This window comes from Salvelinus namaycush, chromosome 3 (assembly GCF_016432855.1).
Source record: "Salvelinus namaycush isolate Seneca chromosome 3, SaNama_1.0, whole genome shotgun sequence".
In the NCBI taxonomy this organism is placed as follows: Eukaryota; Metazoa; Chordata; class Actinopteri; order Salmoniformes; family Salmonidae; genus Salvelinus; species Salvelinus namaycush.
Genome location: NC_052309.1, coordinates 80,938,601 through 80,959,798, shown reverse-complemented (window position 1 = coordinate 80,959,798; position 21,198 = coordinate 80,938,601). Strand labels below are relative to the sequence as shown.

General features: G+C 42.2%; 1 protein-coding gene and 1 long non-coding RNA gene across 3 annotated transcripts; both read left to right on the top strand.

Moving 5' to 3' along the window:
* The first annotated feature begins 5,451 nt into the window (after positions 1–5,451).
* On the top strand, positions 5,452–16,719 carry LOC120040388 (serine/threonine-protein phosphatase alpha-2 isoform-like). Of its 2 annotated transcripts, none has more exons than XM_038985567.1 (8): positions 5,452–5,578; positions 5,853–5,958; positions 13,574–13,705; positions 13,975–14,205; positions 14,319–14,423; positions 14,703–14,926; positions 15,526–15,660; positions 15,823–16,719. In XM_038985567.1, exons 2-8 carry the CDS (start codon positions 5,904–5,906, stop codon positions 15,937–15,939), a joined length of 999 nt encoding a protein of 332 aa, XP_038841495.1. In that variant the 5' UTR covers positions 5,452–5,578; positions 5,853–5,903; the 3' UTR covers positions 15,940–16,719. The 2 variants fall into 2 exon arrangements, with proteins under 2 accessions (XP_038841495.1, XP_038841488.1); XM_038985560.1 differs by having other exon boundaries at positions 5,850–5,958.
* A 2,399-nt stretch (positions 16,720–19,118) lies between these two features.
* On the top strand, positions 19,119–20,827 carry LOC120044657. Its single transcript, XR_005476576.1, has 3 exons — positions 19,119–19,337; positions 19,465–19,524; positions 20,642–20,827. It is a non-coding gene; the product is annotated as an uncharacterized LOC120044657 (long non-coding RNA).
* Positions 20,828–21,198: the final 371 nt, after the last annotated feature.

Genomic DNA, 21,198 nt, shown 5'->3' with positions numbered 1-21,198 from the left:
GCCTGAATCATACATACCTTAGTCTGTTTGAATTAAGTGACATTCATGAAAGTATAAGGATGTTACATGCATGTGTATGCTCCCTAAACATACCATCAATGTTCATTTATTTAAACTTGATTGGATAGGTTACTCCACTAAGAGTTACAACAAATTAAAATGCAGTTATAATGCACTATGGAGCTGGTATGTTTCATATTTGAAATAGCACAAAATCAGAGATACAAGTAGAAAACTTTAACAAATACCTTATGATGTGTCCTCTTGTCTTGATTGGAAATTTGAAAAGTAAAGTTCTTTGTCAAGGGTTTTCCTTCTCTTTAAAAAGGAAATTCTACTCTCTTAATTCAGGTGTTGATCTATGTAAAGTGGTGGTCTGTTATGTAGCTGGTGTGATGTAAAGGGTTTTGTAGTGGACTGTGAGGTGTAGGGTGGGGCCGGGAAGAACAGGAGAGAGAGGGAGGCGGGATGTACCTCACAACCAGACTGGACTTGTCTCATGCCTCTCTTTCCCACTCTTTTTTCCAGCTTTCATTTGTGTTTCTAGTGTTGACATTCCAGGTTTAGTCACAACTTTTTAGCAGTGTTGGGGAAGCTACTCTGAAAATAGTTTACCAACCTACCAATTACTTCACACTGGAAGAAGTTAAGCTACATTAAAGCTCCCCTTAAGACAAATATTGTTTACTAACTACAGTTACTTTGAAAAACGAGTTCACTACATCCAAACAACTTTGTGAAAAATTATCATATGTAAATCTAAAATGTCATAGACTATAAAATTGCAACAGAACAGAACACTTTATGTTACCAGAATGTGTAATGCTACCATCATGCTGCCCAAAGCTAAAGAAGGTGGGAGTAATGGAGAGGACAGTGTTTTGCTATCGCAAGTGCGTGATCTTTTAAATCAACAAAAATATGTCTACAAGCAATTGTTACAGCAACAGGAAAATAGCTTCAAGAGCTTTGTCCAAATATTGGTGGACTCAGCTAACAAAAGAATGGACGATCTGACCAGAGAGGTCCAAGACCTTAAGAACAGTTTGCAGTTCTCCCAGGGAGAGGTGGATGCTCTGAAAGAGACTTGCAGCAAGTTGACAACAAACTCTAAGTCTATGCGAGATGACATCAGCACTGTCTGTGAATCATTATTACAGATGACTGAGAAAACAGACTAGAGGACCATCCAGGAGGAGTAACATTGTTGTAGATGGCATACCAGAGTCTCCACATCTGGCCTGGATATAGTCTGAGGAGAAAGTAAGCCATTTTTTTATTGAAAAGCTGCAGATGGTTCATAGGAAGATTGCGGTGGAGCGCGCCCATAGGTCTGGAAAACCTGTAACCAGCTCAGGTGACAGACCCAGGCCGATAGTGGTCAAGTTCCTAAGGTTCAAGGACAAGATGACTGTTTTGGAGAGAGACAAAAACTTGAGCGGAATCATCTTCCTCAACGAGGGACTTCTCTGAAGCTGTGTGCCAGAGGTGGAAAGAACTTATCCCAGCTATGAAAGCTGCCAGAGAGCATGGGGACGTTGCTTATATCGCCTACGACAAGCTCATTGTCCACCCTCCCTCCCAAAAGCCTGGGAGGAGTGAGAGAGCCAAGCTTCTGGGTCAGTAGCTTCGGCCCAACATCACACACACACACACACACACACACACACACACACAGCAACTGACACAAGTGCCTGATTGACTGACACTATTAGCTAAACAATGTTTTTATTGCATTTTTTCTTCTCCACATATCTATCTCCGATAAGCTACCAAGGAAAAGGCTAAGCAAGGCCCATATTATTATACAGTGCCTTCAGAAAGTATTCACACCCCTTGACTTTTTCCACATTTTGTTGTGTTACAGCCTGAACCCCATAATGTGAAATTATGTTTTTCAATAAAAACATTTTTTTAATTAATTACAAATGAAAATCTGAAATGTCTTGAGTCAATAAGTATTCAGCCCCTTTGTTATGGCTAGCCTAAATAAATTCAGGAGTAAAAATGTGCTTAACAAGTCACGTAATAAGTTGCATGGACTCACTCTGTGTGCAATAATAGTGTTTAACATGATTTTTGGATGACTACCTCATCTCTGTACCCCACACATGCAATTGTCTGTAACGTCCCTCAGTTGAGCATTCAATTTCAAATACAGATTCAACCACAAAGACCAGGGAGGTTTTCCAATGCTTCACCATGAGGCCAATGGTGTAACGGCAGTCTAAGTCGTCCTCCTCATCGGACGAGGAGAGGCGAGAAGGATCGGAGGACCAATTTGCAGAGTGGTAAGTTTCCATGGTAATTTAATGAACACGAAAACAATACACGATACAAAACAATAAACGAACATACCGTAACAGTCCCGTGTGGCGAAACACTAACACAGGAACAAACACCCACAAACCACACGTGAAACCCCGGCTGCCTAAGTATGATTCTCAATCAGGGACAACGATTGACAGCTGCGTCTGATTGAGAATCATACCAGACCGAACACAAAATACCAACATAGAAAAACACACATAGACAACCCACCCCAACTCACGCCCTGACCATACAAAATAAACACAAAACAAGGGAAAACAGGTTAGGAACGTGACAAATGGTGACTTTAAAACAGTTACAGAGTTTAATGGCAGTGATAAGAGAAAATTGAGGATGTATCAACCACATTGTAGTTACTCCTAAATACTAACCTAACTGACGGAGTGAAAAGAAGGAAGCCTGTACCGAATAAAAAATATTCCTAAACATGTATCCTGTTTGCAACAAGGCACCAAAGTAATACTGCAAAAAAAATTGGCAAAGCAATTTACTTTTTTTCCTGAATAAAAAGTGTTATGTTTGGAGCAAATCCAATATAACACATTACTGAGTACCACATATTTCTCTATTTTATTTTCAATAAATTTGCTACATTTTCTAAAAACATGTTTTCACTTTGTCATTATGGAGTATTGTGTGTAATTTAAAAAAATCTTGAATCCATTTTAAATTCAGGCTCTACCACAGCCAAATGTGGAATAAGTCAAGGGGTATGAATACTTTCTGAAGGCACTGTATGTAGCCTTAGAAATAAGGTTAATGAAATCAATAACTTGCTAACATCGGATACCATTCATATACTGGCCATCTCTGAAACTCACTTACAGTACATGATTTATTTGATGAAACAGCAGTAGCAATACAAGGATGTAACATCTACAGAAAAGACAGGAATGCCTCATCTAGATCACCTCATCTAAACCCTTTTCTTGTGGGGTGCTACTTTTCGCCACGAAGTGCTAACAATCAGTATTTGGATCATATGTGTGCAATGCTCGATATTGTGTGTGATATTAACGAGAGGTCTATTTTCTCTCAAAAGGAACCTTCTACCTGTGACTAATGCCTGTAATATGACCCAGGTTATCACTCAACCAACTACAGTGCATACAAATAGTGTTGGATCTGTTACATCGACTTGTATTGATCATCTCTTCACTAATACTGCAGAGCTTCGTTCCAGAGCAATATCAGTTCCCATTGGCTGTAGTGACCATAACATTGACCACATTTATATGCGCACAGCATTCCGGATAGTAGCTCATATCCCGCTTAAGGTCTTTATAGGTATAAGCCATTTACATGCACCTCTGATATCCCTCTAATGAGTATCCCTGTATCCATGAATAAAAATAATATTCCTCATCTAAGTTCATATGGGTTAAATGGAATTGTAACTGAAATATGGACACTGACTGTAGGCCTACAACCTCTCACATGTAGCATAATATAATATTAACTCCTGCAGAATTATGCATTTCTTGCAGTGAAATTATACAACAAATTCTAATTTTGTCTTGGGAACAGGAGTGGAGAAATATGATTTATTTCTTTCAGGATCTCTTGAGAAAATGCAAATGCACATGGTATGTGTTATCTTTCACACAGTATTTCAACCACATAAAATATGCACCCAAGACAAACTGAAATCTTATCAGAAACATGTTAGGCTGCTCAACTGATTGGTTGACACTGTAAATTGAAAAAGTTTGTGACTTAACAAAAAGAAGAAGAAATGATAATACCTAACCAATATAAATGACATAAAACACAATGGAAAAAGACATTGGAGTACCTTAAATGATATCATGGGCAGAAAACCCAATTCATCTCCATCGTTCATTGAAGTTGATAGGTAATTTATAACAAAACCTTTCGATATTGCCAATCATTTCAATGACTACTTCACTAGTAAAATGGTCAAACCTAGAAGTGAAATGACAACACTGAACAGTGAACCAATCATATTTATGTATAAAAGATCTAATAATAAAAGAGAAGGATTGCTGTTTTGAATTTGGTCAAGTTAGTGTGGGAGAGGTGGAAAAATGGTTGTTTTCCATCAATAATGATCAGTCACCAGGTACAGACAACCTTGATGGGAAAATATTGAAAACGGTAGCAGATTGTATTGCCACGCCTATTTGCTATATATTTAACCAAAGCCTAAAGTACTCTGTGTGTCCACCGGTGTGGAAGGAAGCTAAAGTAATTTCACTGACTACAAATAGTAAAGCACCCTTTGCTGGCTCTAACAGCTGCCCAATCAGTTTGATGCCTGTTCTTAGTAGACTGAAGAGAAATGTGTTTGACCAAATACAATGCTATTCTTCAGAGAACAAGTTAACTACTGACATTCAGCATGCATTTAGGGAAGGGCACTCAACTTGCACTGACTCAGATGACTGATGATTGGTTAAAAGACATGGATAATAAGATGATAGCTGGAGCAGTATTGTTAGATTTCAGTGCAGCCTGACATGGGTTAGGGTTGCACAACATCCACATATTACCTTCCCACAAAGTTATACACTACACACGACACACTAAACTACTACATTATTTGAATAATCTGTGTAGTGATAGGGCAAAAACCAGGACCGAGTTTGGGAAACCCTGGACTCTAGCCTAATGCAAAACATGCCTTCTACTTTTAACTTCTGACACACGGTGGCAGTCCTTGCCGGTACCAACCCCTTTGACGTCGGTTTCCACTAGATAGCACAGTCACAAAGTAGAAATTGGCTATATCGTAAAAATAATTGAAAACATGCCTTTTGGTCTTAATTTAAGGTTAGGGTTGGGTATACGGTTAGCGGTGTGGTTATGGTAAAGGCTAGGTCTAAAATCACATTTTAAGAAGATACATTGTAGAAATAGGCGGAGTTTCTGACTTTGTGGCTGTGGTAGTTCTTTATACCTCAGTAGTGGTAACTAGTGACGACCGTTGATGTCATCCGTAAAACAGCTGGAGGTGGGGCACCAGTGTGTGACGGATGTACAATGTATCCAATGGAAAACGACAACATGGGTTCAAAATCAAGCAGTGACCCAATCATCATTGAGTAAATCTAAAGCTCGCCATAGTATCAACCCCCTCTCTTCTCGCTTCCGCTGAACAACACGGCCCTTTTTAAGTTCAGTGGGGGAAGAGAAAGGGGGACTCTGAAATACGAAGACAAAAAGACACAAAACAGACCTGAAAGGGCCCTGTCTTCTACACGGGAAGACTATTGTCAAATCAAAGGTTGATTATATGTTAACATTTCGTATTTGCATCATTCATTATTGGCTAGCTATAACTAAAGCGGGTAGCTTGGTTTGTTAGCCATTGCTAGCTAACTAACATCGGCTAGCTAGCTTGAACTAACTAGCTAACACATTTAGCCAGCTAGCTACAACACGGAAGGGAAAGTAAAGCCAAATTACAATTTTTTTCCTCAATTTGACATAACAAAATATAAGCTGCCTAGTTGTTTGTTTAACTTGATCGGTACTTGTTTTTTGTCTCATCGAAGAAGCAACACGAAACGAAGGTCTTGACTGCCTGAACCACGACAAAAAAGAGTAAAATGGCGGAGCCGGACAAATTAAACATCGACTCCATAATACAGCGTCTTCTGGAAGGTGAGGATTTGCACTTAACTAGGAGTCAAGACACTTAATTTGATTAATTACGAATCAGTTGCTTTTTGGATTTTCAAAGAAGCGTCGGAATTCTAAAGATATCTGATGCATGTTAGCGTAGTTGGTAGGCTTAACGTCAAGTTAGCTGTTCTCTTTGAAAACGATGTGGCCGGGTTAGAGCGCGAGATAACGTTTCCTAGGTCTACGAACTAGTAAGGCAAATGAGAGATGGCTAGCTTGCTGCTTCAATCTTTATCACTCGGCCTGAAGTGCCCATTTTGTTGTAATATTAGTATTAATGGCAAATCATTAAGATGACGAACACGGCTATTTTACGATGATGCTGTGTTAGCTAACTCTAGCTAGCTACTGTAACGCTAAATATGTTCAGTGTTCTGTCTGGTGTATGCTGTTATACAAATTAATGCAAAGCTAGCCAGTAACGTCGGTTAGTAGGTTTTGTTTACCATTCATTTCTGTTTCCTGCATCCAATCTTTCCATAATGTCGTTTTTTTGTTTGCCAGTATTTAGTTAGCTATGTCTAACACACACCGGTTTTACTGTAGCCTAGGCAGACGATAGTACAGATCTAGCGCCCATGTACTATCGTCTAGGTTGGATGTGCATTCCCGGTAATACACTAGTGTCCCCCTATGGATCGGCTTGTACATAAAACATCCTCCATTCAAGGGAAATATGCTTACTTTATTTTTGAAACAATTTTTGGACAATCTAATATGTTGCACACCATGTTCAACCAAGAATGTGCAATATCCTAAATTGTCCGAAAAGACTAATTGTTTCATGAAGAAAGTATGCATATTTTCAGTTTTTTTAATGCCCATTAAAGCTAGTTAAGGAGGGAAATTATGGATTTGCAGCCTGAATGGAGGATGCTGTATGTAGGAGCAGGCCCATTGCAATTCATGCCTGGATGAGGGAGAAGCATACTTAAGCATGTTTTTCAGGGCTGCTGATGCAATTTTCATGTGCTGAAAGCCTGCTTGCTGAAGTAATAACTTGCTTTTATTGTTTAAATGCAAGCTACAGTAGATTTAGCCATATCATTAGTGGTTGGTTACACAGAGTGAAGGGCACCAATAGGTCACACTGATTTTCATTCGGTGCAACTGTTTCCACCATGATAACGTACTACTGTGATACTCCAAATTCCATGGACAGGAAACATCAGTGCCCTGGTTTTAGACTCTTATCTGTCTAAAGAAGGCCAATGGCCTTTACTACATTATAAAGTAAAGGGAATGTCCAGATTTGGGTTTGTTTTTCATTGACCAAGTAGCTTATAGCAGGGCTGAAAGTTGTGCATACTGTAAACACTAGAGGTGGAAACATTATGGCGCATTACATTCTCTGCGATCGCAGTAAATTTGTAATGTAATGAAGTGTTGCTTCCGTCCCTCTCCTTGCCCCAACCTGGGCTTGAACCAAGGACCCTCTGAACACCGCAACTGTCACCCAAGAAGCATCATTACCTATAGCTCCACAAAAGCAGTGGGTCTTCAAGTGCTAGGGAAACAACTACTTCAAGCTTTGAGCCAGCACTAGTTAGCGGTGCTGGCTAGTAGTAATTGAACACTACTAGCCCACACCACTAACTAGTTAGGTATTTTACATCGGCTACAGAAGCATGAATAGTAGAAATATGGGCAGACTTGGTGAATGTGAGGGACAGTGTTTGCAAGTAGCAGGCCTAATGTCTTTCTTTCTCTTGGGTTTTTACTTTGAACACGTCTTTTGTTGTGGGCAGCTTATGGATGTATTGATGGATTAAAACGATTCCGCTAACCGTGTTTCTGTTTGTGACCACCACACCATTCTTGGAGTATTGTGGAGGTTAATGACTGTTGAATAATATGTAGGTGTTAGTGTTTGGTGCATGGGAGAAGCTGTCTATACCACACAGGTTTGCCTACCCTCAGTCCTGGCCACTCCTTAGATTTATGATTGCTTCTATAGTAACAGATATGAGTTTTGGGGACTGTGTGTACATGGGGGGGGGGGGGGCAGAAGCAAACTTATGATCTGTATGATAAATGTTGCGTAATGGGAGACCTGAGGCTGTCAGACCAACATAAACCCCTCCAGCTACTAAATCTGCATGGGCCTTCTGCTGTAATGAGCACAGTGGCCGAGCCAGACATGAGCTTCTGCTGGCCTGAGAACAGTTCAGAAAACAGGAAGTGGGGCATTCTGCTGCTCTTGGAACTTGTCTAGTTAGATTTAAAAAATGTCTCTCGAAGTCTGGTCTAACTGGTTTCAAAGTCACATCAGGTGTTCAAACCCCTGGATCTGCTGTTTTTGTTCTTCCCTTTTTGAAATCTATTGATCTAGATGTATACAGATTATTACTGTATAAATTTATAGGCTATCGCTTATTTCTGTTTTGACAATTATTGACTGTAATGGTTCTGCAGTTAACCTAGACATTTTCACATGTCTGTTTTCTCAGTGTTATCGCTCCTCTACATCATGGTAATAGCGGTGCATCATGTTGTAGGGCTCCACCACAGATAGAACAATAATTCAGACATTTCATTGGATGTATAAGTGTGGAGCATCTGATTGACACTTCCACTCACTACCTAATATGGTGATGAGAGAAAACCCAGTGGCCGGCAGTGAGACAAGATGGAACGAGATGGATTTTTGCAGACATCGTGATCATTTTCTCCTCGATGAAACATTTGACCTCAACACGGTTTTCTGTTGTCAAAGCTAGAATCCATTATGAAGAGTGGACTAAGTTTTGGAGATTTTACCCGTTGTCAAAGTAAAACAATTAAAATGTTGTTTGGAAGGAGTGCAAGGGCAAATTGAGTTATTGCACACACACTTCAGAGTAGGTGTTCCTTCACGGAAATATACAAATATGTGCTAGAACGCACCAATAGGACCTCTCTAGCTCTTGCTTGGCTCTGCCCACTCCTTGCTTGTTCTGCCCACTGACTCATTTGTTCCCGTTGGAAACGCCAGGCTGTGGTCTATCTTGGGTTAGTTATAAAAAATCTTTGGCTCCACCTTGTTTTCTGTCCCCAACTGTTTGAACAACATACTATCCTGTCCACTTTGTTGTTTCCCACAATGAAATCAGGTATGGGGACTGTGGATCGGTCTCTGTTCGTACGTTAGTAAAAACGCCATCTCAGACAGCACTGGCCCGAGTTTGATGAAACTTGGGTGAACGATGACACTGATTGGCCCAAGGCAGGAGCTATAGTAATTAACTGAAATGTGTGAGTCACACCAGAGAGGAAGAGGTGAAGCGAGAGGGATAGCTGGGCCCAAAGTCTGTCTTCTCCAGCAGGTGGTGTTTTTATATTCTTCGCTCGTATGGAGGTCAATGCTTTATCTTGGCCGGGTTGCAGTTGTAAATGAGAACTTGTTCTCAACTAGCCTACCTGGTTAAATATAGGTGAATAACAAAAAATGGAACGGCTTATTTGCTACTTAATTGATCAAATAGAAGTTTCATAATGTTTTAGTTGTTAGTTTTTATGCTCATTGCACATTTAAAAACAGGCTAGACAGCTAGTAGACTAGACAGGGTCTGCTCTGTGCTAAATTTTGGGAGTTGAGACATAAAAAGGGTATTGTTGGAAAGGTTCACTTTTCTATTACAGCAAAATGTCTCGACTATGTTTCGGTGTCCATATGAATGATTCTGTTGTACCAAACCTCAAATGCAAATAGCCAGTTGAAACTGCTTGTTGTCATAGAGAAAGAAGTAATCTATCAACTTTGTTGTTGTGAGTGGCAGGGGGAGGGGCTTGGTGAATGGGAAGGTGCACACAGCACTGGAGTAAAAAGACAAGCAGACATAAACGCTCATAAAAACGGGAGAACGTTATTCTTGAGATGCATGTGTTTTGGAATTTTGCGCTAAAATGCACATTCAAATTAATTAGATATATCGCTCAGCCCTAGCCCCTTCTGACTTTGACTGTGGCTCTTGATGGCTGGAAGTGTTGTGGAAACCGTGTTCTACTCTGTCCATGATAAGGTTGTCTGACAAGTTCAGAAAAAAACAGCTGTACTGGCAGGATATAGCGGATCTTTTTTTCTCTTGCGGTGTGGCAACTCATTACAAGGCAGAGTGTTTGCCTCTGTCGTGAGAGTTGTCATAATTAGCCTAACACGTCATGTATGGCATTTTCTAAATTAGTTTTTAAGTCTTGGCCAGTCCATAAACCATCACCTGTGGCTTTTTGTCCATCCAATCCTGTTGTATTTCTATGATGTAGAGACAGGCCAAGGTAACTGACTTCTGGTTGCTTAATCACTCGTTTGTCAGAGAATGGTGACTGACCACCATTGACCTTTAGCTGCACCATGTACACCTTAACACATGGGCCAGCCTGGTGACAATGTTTGCAAACCAGTTAAATGTGGTGACGGTGTGACTAGTTTCAATGGGATTAACCATCAGCCTCCTGACCTGTACATTGAACGGTCAGTCCAGGCCACTACTACCACCTCCTGTCACCATCTATGAGGATGTCCATATCAGCCATGGACATATCAGGAGGGGAATCTGAAGCCAGCCAACTGTTGATTCCCAACGGCTTTCCTATTGTGCTTGTCCAACTTTTTCTTTTCTATCCCGTGACCAGCAAAGCGGAAAGCCCTTTGTCTGACCCCCTCCCCATCCCCCACGCCCCTGCTCTAAGCACACTGTTGCCATGTGGCTAATTTAAGAGTAAGCTCTGTCATGGCTTAGCCCACCCTAATCCAGGTTTAAAGTGACAAGCAGCACTACCCTATTTATACCCACATTTCACTCTTTTAGGCCAAGGCCTGTGTTGCTGCCCTAACATGACACTGCTCATTTAGATCTATTGCTAAGGTCCTACCTGGAAGTCCTCGTCCGTTTCCATCCTCCATTTTCAGAACAAATGTGTGTGCCCCTCTCCCACTGCCTGTGATTTTATTAGGGCAGAATATATTTTTGTGAAAGCACTACACTGAACAAAAATATAAATGCAACATGTAACAATTTCTAAGATTTTACTGAGTTACAGTTCAAATAAGGAAATCGGTCAATTGAAATAAATTCATTAGGCCCATTAGGTCACAAATAACTTACAAAAAAGGTAGGGGCATATATCAGAAAACCAGTCAGTATCTTGTGTGACATCTCCTTCGCATAGAGTTGGGCTTAGTGGTTAGAGCGTTGGGCCAGTAACTGAAAGGTTGCTGGTTCGAATCCCCAAGCCGAATGTTGTCCCACTCCTCTTCAATGGCTGTGTGAAGTTGCTGGATATTAGCGGGAACTGGAACACGCTGTCGTACACATCGATCTAGAGCATCCCAAACATGCTTGTTGGGTGAGTTGTCTGGTGAGTATGTATGCAGGTTGTGGAAGAACTGGGACATTTTCAGCTTCCAGGAATTGTGTACAGATCCTTGCGACATGGGGCCGTCCATTATCATGCTGAAACATGAGGTGATGTCGGCGGATGAATGGCACGACAATGAGCCTAATGATCTCGTCACGGTTTCTCTGTGCATTCAAATTGCCATCGATAAAATGCAATTGTTTGTTGTTCCTACCTAATGCCAGCCCATACCATAACATTGACATAAGCAAAATGCTCGCCTACACAACGTGGTATGCAGTTGTCAGTACGTCCAACTGGCCTCACAATTTTTCTAAAACCATGTTGGAGGTGGCTTATGGTAAAGAAATGAACATTACATTCTCTAGCAACAGCTCCCTCAACTTGAGACATCTGTGGCGTTGTGTGATAACTGCATGTTCTCTAGTTTGCTATTTGGCAAGGTCAGCAACGTTCAGTTTGAGCTGTCAGCTTTGACAAGTGTTCAATTAACCCCGGCGTGTGTTTTTGTAAAGAACACTGTCTGCACCCAGCTTGTAAAGCAGAATGTCACTGAAGGGTTTCAGGCAATTTTATTGTTCTGCTCTCAAGTGTGTCGATACCCCATTTAGCTTCAGCAATTACAGTACCAGGTGCATGATAGAGCACAACAAGTGTCTATGGTTGAATATTATAAGGTTTTCTGTTGATGCTTGTTTGTCATTGCCTAGTTCTCCTGTGATGGTTTATAGAGCGCTGGCATTGGACTTTTCACCTGCACCTAGGGAAGACAGCAGATTGTGTAGGAAAGGGGGTGGAATTGATTCTGTGACACAAACAACCCTGATGCGCATTCTTGCACAAGTCCCCCGTACATCATGAGTCACTGGAATACACTTACTATATGCTCCGTTATATCCTTGCCTGGAGCTTGTCATGCAAACAGGATTTCTGAATAATACAGTCCTACTGTTGTATTTGTTTGACTATAGATGTGCTGTTGTAGTGATCCCTTGCAGCTATAGTGAAGGTTTTAGTTTGGGAGGAGTGTTGAGATTGAAGTAGGAGCCTCATCCAGATGATCATATTAAACCTGTACTTGACCTGCAGCACCACAAAAGCCTCAAGCTGCCCTGCAAATCATGCCAACATACTTAAGAGTATTCCCTGCTCCAGGGCTACAATGGTGCGCTAACTACATTAAACATATTACCAATTTGTGGCTCCAGTAGAGCTGATCACCTGTCTGTGTTGATCATTGAACACTTATCATGTCAGTTGCACTGTGGATTTGCACCTCTGCTTGATGAACACGTAACACTTACACAGCCACAGGGTGAGTTTTCCTTTTCTTGGTAGAATATGTGTGAATGTCATAACTAGCTACCATACTCAACAAACATGTAAGATTCTTGAGATCCAGAGCAGAGTTAGGGGACAGCCAGGAGCATGCCTCAGGAAGATACTCAGCGCAGCACTGTGCATGTGTCCCTTGTGACCTGACCACATCTGACTAGCCCGCTACTACCATCCTGCTACTACCAGCCTGCTACTACTAGCCTGCTTAGCTCTGCCGTGTGGTCAGAGGCGGCCTAGCAACGTTTGCTGTCAGTTCACAGGCTACCCTATGCTACCAGACTGCATGCGGTGCACTTGTAACCAGAGAGCTCTGAAGTTGGCCATCAATGATATGTTTATTTAATTGTATTTTAGGCCTACTTTGATTTGAAGTGCAGTGTATTTGATCCTTTGAGTCGTACAGTGTGAGATTCGCTGCGTGTTCCTCTTTCCTTTGCAGCCTCTCTGTCCTGGTTACATCAGCAGACAGGCAGGTGGTGTGTTTATACGTGCTTCTGGGGCTGGGTGCACACTGCACACATTTGTTCAGACACATAGCCAGGCCTGTACCTTCTGCTGGTGCTCAGTTCAACATGGCCATCATCATCCCCTAGCCTTGAGTGCTCAGAAATAAAGACCCCAACCCCCTCTTCATTTAGGTTTCACTCTCTGTAACCTTGAGATTCACACATCAAATAGTTCATCCTCCTGGCTTGTGCTGTGTGAGCAGATTCACCTTGGCTCTGCAGTATGCTCAGGGTTGTGCTGTCAGCGGGGGCCCGTGATATTGATTGGTTTCTCTGCTCTGGTGTGCTGTGTGTTAGATCTGTGGCTGTGCTATTTGTGTATGTGTTGTTTCCATGGTCTTGGCCTAGCATGTTTGTTCCAATAAGCGCAACGTCAGTCCTCACTGTTTGCTCTGTCTTTCTCTCTCCTCCAGTTAAGGGCTCTCGGCCAGGCAAGAACGTTCAGCTGACAGAGAACGAGATCCGTGGCCTTTGCCTCAAGTCTCGCGAAATATTCCTCAGTCAGCCAATCCTGCTCGAGCTTGAGGCACCACTCAAGATCTGCGGTGAGTCATATTGGATAAGTTACGATGGCTGAAATTGGTTTCATAGTAATTAATGTCAGTGTAGCAAAGCAGCTGCGCCTCTCTGACACAACTGATAGTGAAAGCTCCAAGGTTTCATAACACGACTGATTGTCTGATTTACTGTAGAATTCTAATCTCTAATTGCCTTTGCTATCTCAGTCCAACGGCCTGTATACACACACAGATCTAATGTAGTCAGGGAGGGTGTGGTAGTGACTGACTAGCCACCTCTGTGCTGCCCCCTGCAGGTGACGTCCACGGTCAGTACTACGACCTGCTGCGGCTGTTTGAGTACGGAGGCTTCCCCCCGGAGAGCAACTACCTGTTCCTAGGGGACTACGTGGACCGAGGGAAGCAGTCCCTGGAGACCATCTGCTTGCTTCTGGCCTACAAGGTCAAATACCCAGAGAACTTCTTCTTGCTGCGCGGCAACCACGAGTGTGCCTCCATTAACCGTATCTACGGCTTTTATGACGAGTGTAAGTGCCGAGAAGAGAAGCTGGAACACATGCTTAACAACAGGAGACCGGAACACAGAGTATTAGCTATTTAGTAATGCCCCTTGCTCTTTGTGGCCCCTGCTCCTCTTTAGGTAAGAGACGGTATAACATCAAGCTGTGGAAGACGTTCACAGACTGCTTCAACTGTTTACCCGTGGCTGCCATTGTAGATGAGAAGATCTTCTGCTGCCATGGAGGTGGGTGGTGTATGCTTGCATGGTCTGAGTGTGTGGGTCTTTCCCCTGTGGGCCTTATCAATAAGCACTTGGTGGCCCCATGATCGTTTGGATTAACCACTCCCCTTAAGTGTTTGTGGTGGAAGATGACTCAAGTGTATACACTATACGTTTGATAAGAGGTGGTAGTTATCAAGGTGTGATTTCAGATATTATTGTTCTTGGTGGTAGAAGACAGTATCATGGCAGTCATTCATTTGTATGGTGATGTAATGTTTCTGTGTGCTATGGTCTGTCCAGGCCTTTCTCCAGACCTCCAGTCCATGGAGCAGGTGCGCAGAGTGATGCGACCCACAGATGTGCCTGACCAGGGCCTGCTGTGTGACCTGCTGTGGGCCGACCCAGACAAAGATGTCCTGGGCTGGGGCGAGAACGACCGCGGGGTCTCTTTCACATTCGGGGCAGACGTGGTGGCCAAATTTCTGCACAAACACGACATGGACCTTATATGCAGGGCACATCAGGTAATGGCTTAGCTCAGTGGTTTAGAGTTTTGGATGGAGGTTAGGGGCTGGGAAGAGAGTATTTTGCGGGACACTGTCAGACCAATGGTAGGTTTGGAAGAATAGAGGGATCTTGTTATTAATCAGGGAAATCAGATGATCGAAGGTCATTGCACCTACATAAAATATTGAAGCACTTTTTTAAAGCTGGAATCCTTAATTGGTGACACTGCCACATCTGTTTGGGATATTACAACAACAAAGAAGTTGCTGTAAACAACAAACCCTATTTTTCCTCTCTGACATCATTGCACGCGTGATATAACAGCAGAATATGTACTGTAATTTTTTTGGTCCATGCTGCCGAAGACGACTCCTCCGTTTCACAACACAAACAACAAAGGTGCTGGGGTGAACAGTGGCCCTGTTTCCCCTGATGCGGATTCCATCTTTAAAGCGTGTCATTTTGTGTTTTTACTGGCGATGGAGGTTGTTCATTTAAGATGGTAACTCCTCTGTTTGAAATGTACTGATTGCCCTGCAGTTGTTGGTTATCCACTCCTGGTATTTTTCCTGTTTATTTTTCATTGCGATCTTACCTCTTTCATTCCTGTCCTCAGGTGGTAGAAGACGGTTACGAGTTCTTTGCAAAGAGACAGCTTGTTACTCTGTTTTCTGCCCCTAACTACTGTGGAGAGTTTGATAATGCCGGTGCCATGATGAGTGTGGATGAGACCCTCATGTGTTCCTTTCAGGTGTGTACTCCTCTGCTTTTCTCTCTGCCCCTTTTCTCTCCTTCAGTCTAGATTTTTAAGCTCTGCCAGTCCCCTGTCTTACCTGTTATGTGCTGCAGTGTTCAGTCTGTAGGAGTATATGTATATTTATAGCTGTCTAAAGAAAGCATCTCTGTTCCTCAGATTCTCAAGCCAGCGGATAAGAAGCTCTACTCTTATGGTGGAGGTGGAGGAATGGGATCTGGACGCCCCGTCACCCCGCCACGGAATTCTGCCAAAGGCGGAAAGGCCAAGAAATAACACCCACTGGACCCCCCTCCCTGAACCAGGCACCCCTGTCCCCCCCCCCCCCCCCACACTCTTTCTCTACCTCCCTACTTTTTCCCTCATCACCAAACAGCAACAAAGCAGACAGTACCTAGGGTTCGGTCCTCTTTTTCTCTGGTCCTGTTTTTAACTGTTTGAGTGTATGTATGTCTGTGCGTGTGTCTGAGAGGTTTATTGTATTCTGTATGTCCTTCCTTTCCCCTGCTCTGTTCTCCTGTCACTTTGTAGATGAAATTGGTCCTTCCTTTCAGTGATGTAAATGCACACCTGGGGGGGGGGGGGGGGGAAGGAGCCTTTACTGTTTGTTAGGGCCCTGCACTGTTTTGATGCTCAACACAAGCTTTTGTACATCCTGTTTGAGAGGTGTGTGTGTGTGGAATGGGGTCAATCTGCATGGTCAGATGGTAACAACGGCACACACCACACGCAGAGAGCACAGGTGGATATGTGCAGATGGACCCTTTTAGTTTATGGATTCACAAAGATCAAGAAGCGGACACGTTTATTTTTTTTCTCTCCCAAAAACCAATGATTTGAAAACGCAATCATGGATGTGAAATAGTTCTGCTTTTCTGTTTTATTTTTTATTTTTTTGTAGATGCATAAAAAAAGGTTGAATCCTTGAGTTTTAGTTTATTTGGAAGCCGATGATTAATAAAGAACCGTTTATTTAAAATATTCCATCACACTGTTCACTATGTTCACCTCACCATTGCTTTGTGATTTGTTTATATATTAAATTCCTCTAACCCACATGTCGAACTCATTCCACAAAGGGCTGCGTTTCCGTGGGTTTTTCCTCCACCCTTGTACTTGGTGGATGAATTAAGGTCACTAAATAGTAATGAATTTCAGGGATCCCGAGTGGTGCAGCGGTCTAAGGCACTGCATCTCAGTGCTAGAGGAGTCACTACAGTCCCTGGTTCGATTCCAGGCTGTATCACAACCAGCCGTGAGTGTGAGTCCCATAGGGCGGCGCACAATTGGCCCAGTGTCGTCCGGGTTAGTGTTTGGCCGGGGTAGGCTGTCATTGTAAAGAATTTGTTATTAACTGACTTGCCTAGTTACATTCGGCCCTCCATGCAATGAGTTTGACACCCCTGCTCTACCCCCTTTGTCATTCCCACTTGCTCTTCTCTTGTCTGAACGGTATCGAAAGCTTTGTTTGTTCAGGGTGGGATGTTGGCATAAGTTGCTGGCTCCAAGAAATACCCATTTCCTGCACAGCATTTTGGGGGCTTATGCTTAGCCATTTTCTATCATCCCCTTTCCTTCAAATGTGTTCTCCTTGCCCCTATCCGTTAAACACGGTCAATGTTCATCTCTCTGGTTCTCCCCCCCCCCCCCCCCCCCATCTTCCATATTGTCTCCCATTTTGCTCAGCAGTTTCCCTCTGGGTTCTGAGTAGTCAAAGAATGTCATACCTCAATTCTCACCCCACTTTGCATCTGCCCCCACCCCTTACTCCACTCATGTTTTTCTCTTCTCTTTTATATTTAAAGATGTATAACAACTTGCCAGACAGCATTAATGCTAATTTCCTGTGCTGGGTTCTTTCTCACATTTTAGTAGCTAGCGCATATCTGCTTCTAGTGCTCTCTCTCCTCCACTAGGTGGTGCATTTCATACAACACTCACCATTGCGTCATCTCACTGAAGATGGGATCAGGAGTACTGTACATTCAATGCGCCCCCAACAGTGCTGAGTGCGTTCATGGTGCATAGGTGGCAGTATGTTTTTTAAAGAGCACATGGCTCAAGGTTTTTTGGCTTTGTAGTTTATAAAGAAAATTGATCATATTGTGAGACCAAGGAGTGTTGGTTTTAATGACATGTAATGATCTATTGACCAGAGGAAGTGTTATTTGCTGTTATAAGGATATTGAATGCTTGATATACAATATGTTACATGGAAAGGTAATACGCTTGTTTTTAAAAGAGCTGTAATATTAGAACATTTTGGGTTGGAAAACCTTTTTGCTGATAAAATAACGGCAGGAGTTTCAAGTTGTCGGAATTGTCAATAGCTTTTTTTCTGACAAGGCTTTAAGACGATGATTCAGAGCTGTAATGTAGACCATCTGCAATTTTTGGAAAATATGCATTTTGGAAACAAACTTTGCTTACATGCTTTAGGCAGTAGGGTAGAGCAATGCCTCAACTTGAAGATAAATTGTTTTGGGGATCATTGCAGGTCTTAGTATTGCTGTCCTGAATGATACTTCACAACTTCCAATTTCACCCGACCCTACTCTGTTCATAGCAGGGTAAACGTTCTGCTTGTAATGTTGGTCAGATCATTAATTTGCTAAAATCATTATTAAGACATCACCAACAATCTACTGTAACTATCGATATCAATCTTATTTCTTTTGAACTTTTATTTCAAGGACTAGGGCAATATAGATATTGTGATAATGTAAAACGTTTTTATTTTATTTTAACCAATCAGGGACGTTTTTCCTTAATGCACTGTCGCTGGGGGCAATACAAGGCCACGTTCAGTTGCCAAACGTTGTCGAACGTTGCAGATAGAAATGTCATGAATAGAGCTGATGCGTTCGTATTCTACATGTCAGAGGCGTTTGTTCTACATAGCCCTTTTTCTATCCGAACGTATCAAAACGTTAAGTCCTGCTGAACGCGCCCCAGGCTAGAAAAGCTAAAATATAAATGAATCAAAAACGTTAAATAAAAATAAAATGATGTTTTATTTTTATGTAATTTGTTTTCCAACCAATCACAAATCCTGTCTGTTACCGGGTAGAAAATAAAAAATAGTGAATTTGTACTTTGTCTGTTTTTGTCTTAAAGATGATACAATATGGAAGTTTTGCGCGAGTGTTGGCTGTATGGTTCGTATGCATGACGTGCAATATAAACTTTTGGGTGTGGGGAGGTTCGCCCCTCTTCTGTCTAGAGAAGTAATTTCTGGACAATATTACTGTCCATAATAGACCATTTTTGTCTCAAGAAACGGCCAATATTCCATAATGGAACTTTAAATGAGCCATGGTTTGTGTATAATGTAAGATAAATTGATGCTATATATTGTGATACATACTACATATTGTATGTTTGAGATTACATTTTAAATGGGCGCCATCTAGTGTATAAAACAACGTATGCAGTTCATCTATAGGAAATCATTTATAGTAAAATTGTATTATAGGGAGAAATAGGCGGAGCATGAATGCACGTTTCTATTTTGCACATTGCCCTATCAATTCCGATCATATAAAACAGCTGAACCAAATCTCAAATCAATAGCAGACAAAGCGCCACTGGAACGGAGTCAGGTCAGCCTTGTTGAATTGTTTGGGTTAAGATATAATTCAAACTGAAAATGGATCCTTGTGATTGTTCAAAAAGTAAGTTTGCCTAATGGAATTGATCTCTAAATTCCGAATTGACCTGAACGGGTACAATGGATTTTTATATAGAGTTGCAATGCAGGTAACCCTTATTAATTTAGTAGTTGACGTGTTTTGTTTATAGCTGGAAGTTGCAGTTGCGGTGGACTCTGCAAGTGTACAAACTGCGAATGTGCCACGAAAAGTAAGTGCATGTGTTGAGCTGTTTGAGCTCGGAACAAGAATTGTTACACCCGCAATAACTTCTGCTAAATATGTGTGTGATCTATAAAATTGGATAAAGTGCAATCCGTCAAAGCGACGTGAACGGATGGAGCTGGAGAAATGTACACTTAGACTGTGCTATGGGCTGTTGAGACTGACTATCCATTATATAGTTGTAGCTTTAGTGTTTATTCTTTTCCAATATTTTGTCGGCATTTTATATTGTGTTCTGATGGAATAGGCCTACGACAGTTAAACTAAGCGCATTATGCATTTAAGCTAAGTTCTTAAAGAATCAATGGGTACATGTCGAATTTGTCAACATCTGTAACAAGTGCAGATTGCGTCTTTTTTTTTGTTGTACTTTACAGTCTTGTGAACAATTGGTAGCCACGTCTTCGACAGACTGAACATCCCAAACCAATGAGAGGATTCGAAAAAATTGGGCTCGGGTAGGCGTGCGTTACACCGAGAGAAATATTATTGCGTTCAAGAACCGGGCTGCCTCCTGGGCGTGAGCCAGGTGCCCGGAGAAAGCCCACGGCGAAGTCGGCTCTAAGTGACATAATTATGCGCGTGGAGTAATGAGTAGGATTGCCTTCACGTGCAATAGTAATTTCTATCTGCCTTCCCTATGAAAACAACTAGTTTGCAAATTCGGTGCGGTACAGATTATTGACTGTTATTGACTGCCTTTGCCCGTTCACATCAAGGGCCATAGGCTGTGCCCCGCTGCTCGGCATAATGAAATCCGCCCAGTGTAAACGCGCAACCCACCATTGAGACCTAAGAGCTAAATTGACTACCCTGGTGTCCCTTTTGCAAGTTTGGAAACCCTGCTTTAAAGGAATCCTTCACCTGAAATTACAAAGTTGCATATCTTTCCTTACATTGTAAGCATTTAGTGCAATGTCCAAATAATTAAAAAGTTGAATATCCAGTCAAACTCTGGATGCTGCCACTAGTGGCATGTCTGTGTAACATTCAGCTGAACTTTTAGCCCAGATAAAATGCCTTCAGGCCTGTTATATAGCAGCCACAGGTCTTGTTGGAATACCAGTCATGGTCATTAATCAGTTCTTCTCTCATTCCTCCAGGTTGTTGTTCCTGCTGCCCGACTGGATGCAGCAAGTGCGCCTCTGGTTGTGTGCAAGGAGGGCAAGACGTGCGACACAAGCTGCTGTCAGTGAGGGCTTGACGCATGACACTCTATGTCCTCTACCCGTGCACATGACATTATCCCTGTTGTATGACAAAAGGGCATTGTAATAAACTGCAGCTCCAATTTTGGATGTCTTCAATCATGTGACACTGTCTCCTTGCTTTTTAGTGAGCAGTAATGTGAATTCCAGTGATATTACCACTTCCTTGGAACGTTAAATGTCTGGCTAAGTAAACATGTGATCTGTCTGTAGTGGGTACCACCTGAGGCCAAAATCAGGCCCTTGCTGGTAAAGGGGGACTTCGCATGTCTTCCTTAATCAGTGGTGCCATAGGTTTAATATTGTTCATAGGACATGAGGGGGGAAACCACTGTCCTTGATCAATCCTCAGTGATTCCAGTTTTCTGGCTTCAATCTAGTCCTAGACATTTGCTAAGTGTTCTATTGCCTCACACTGGCTGCGTTTAGACAGGCAGCCTAATTCTGATATT

What these genes read in the sequence shown, in the direction of transcription:
- LOC120040388 (XM_038985567.1), top strand. Translation starts at nt 5,904, where the DNA reads ATGGCGGAGCCGGACAAATTAAACATCGACTCCATAATACAGCGTCTT. An exon ending in GATCTTCTGCTGCCATGGAG is followed by an intron (nt 14,424 to 14,702) that starts GTGGGTGGTGTA and finishes TGGTCTGTCCAG; the next exon opens with GCCTTTCTCCAGACCTCCAG. An exon ending in TTATATGCAGGGCACATCAG is followed by an intron (nt 14,927 to 15,525) that starts GTAATGGCTTAG and finishes TCCTGTCCTCAG; the next exon opens with GTGGTAGAAGACGGTTACGA.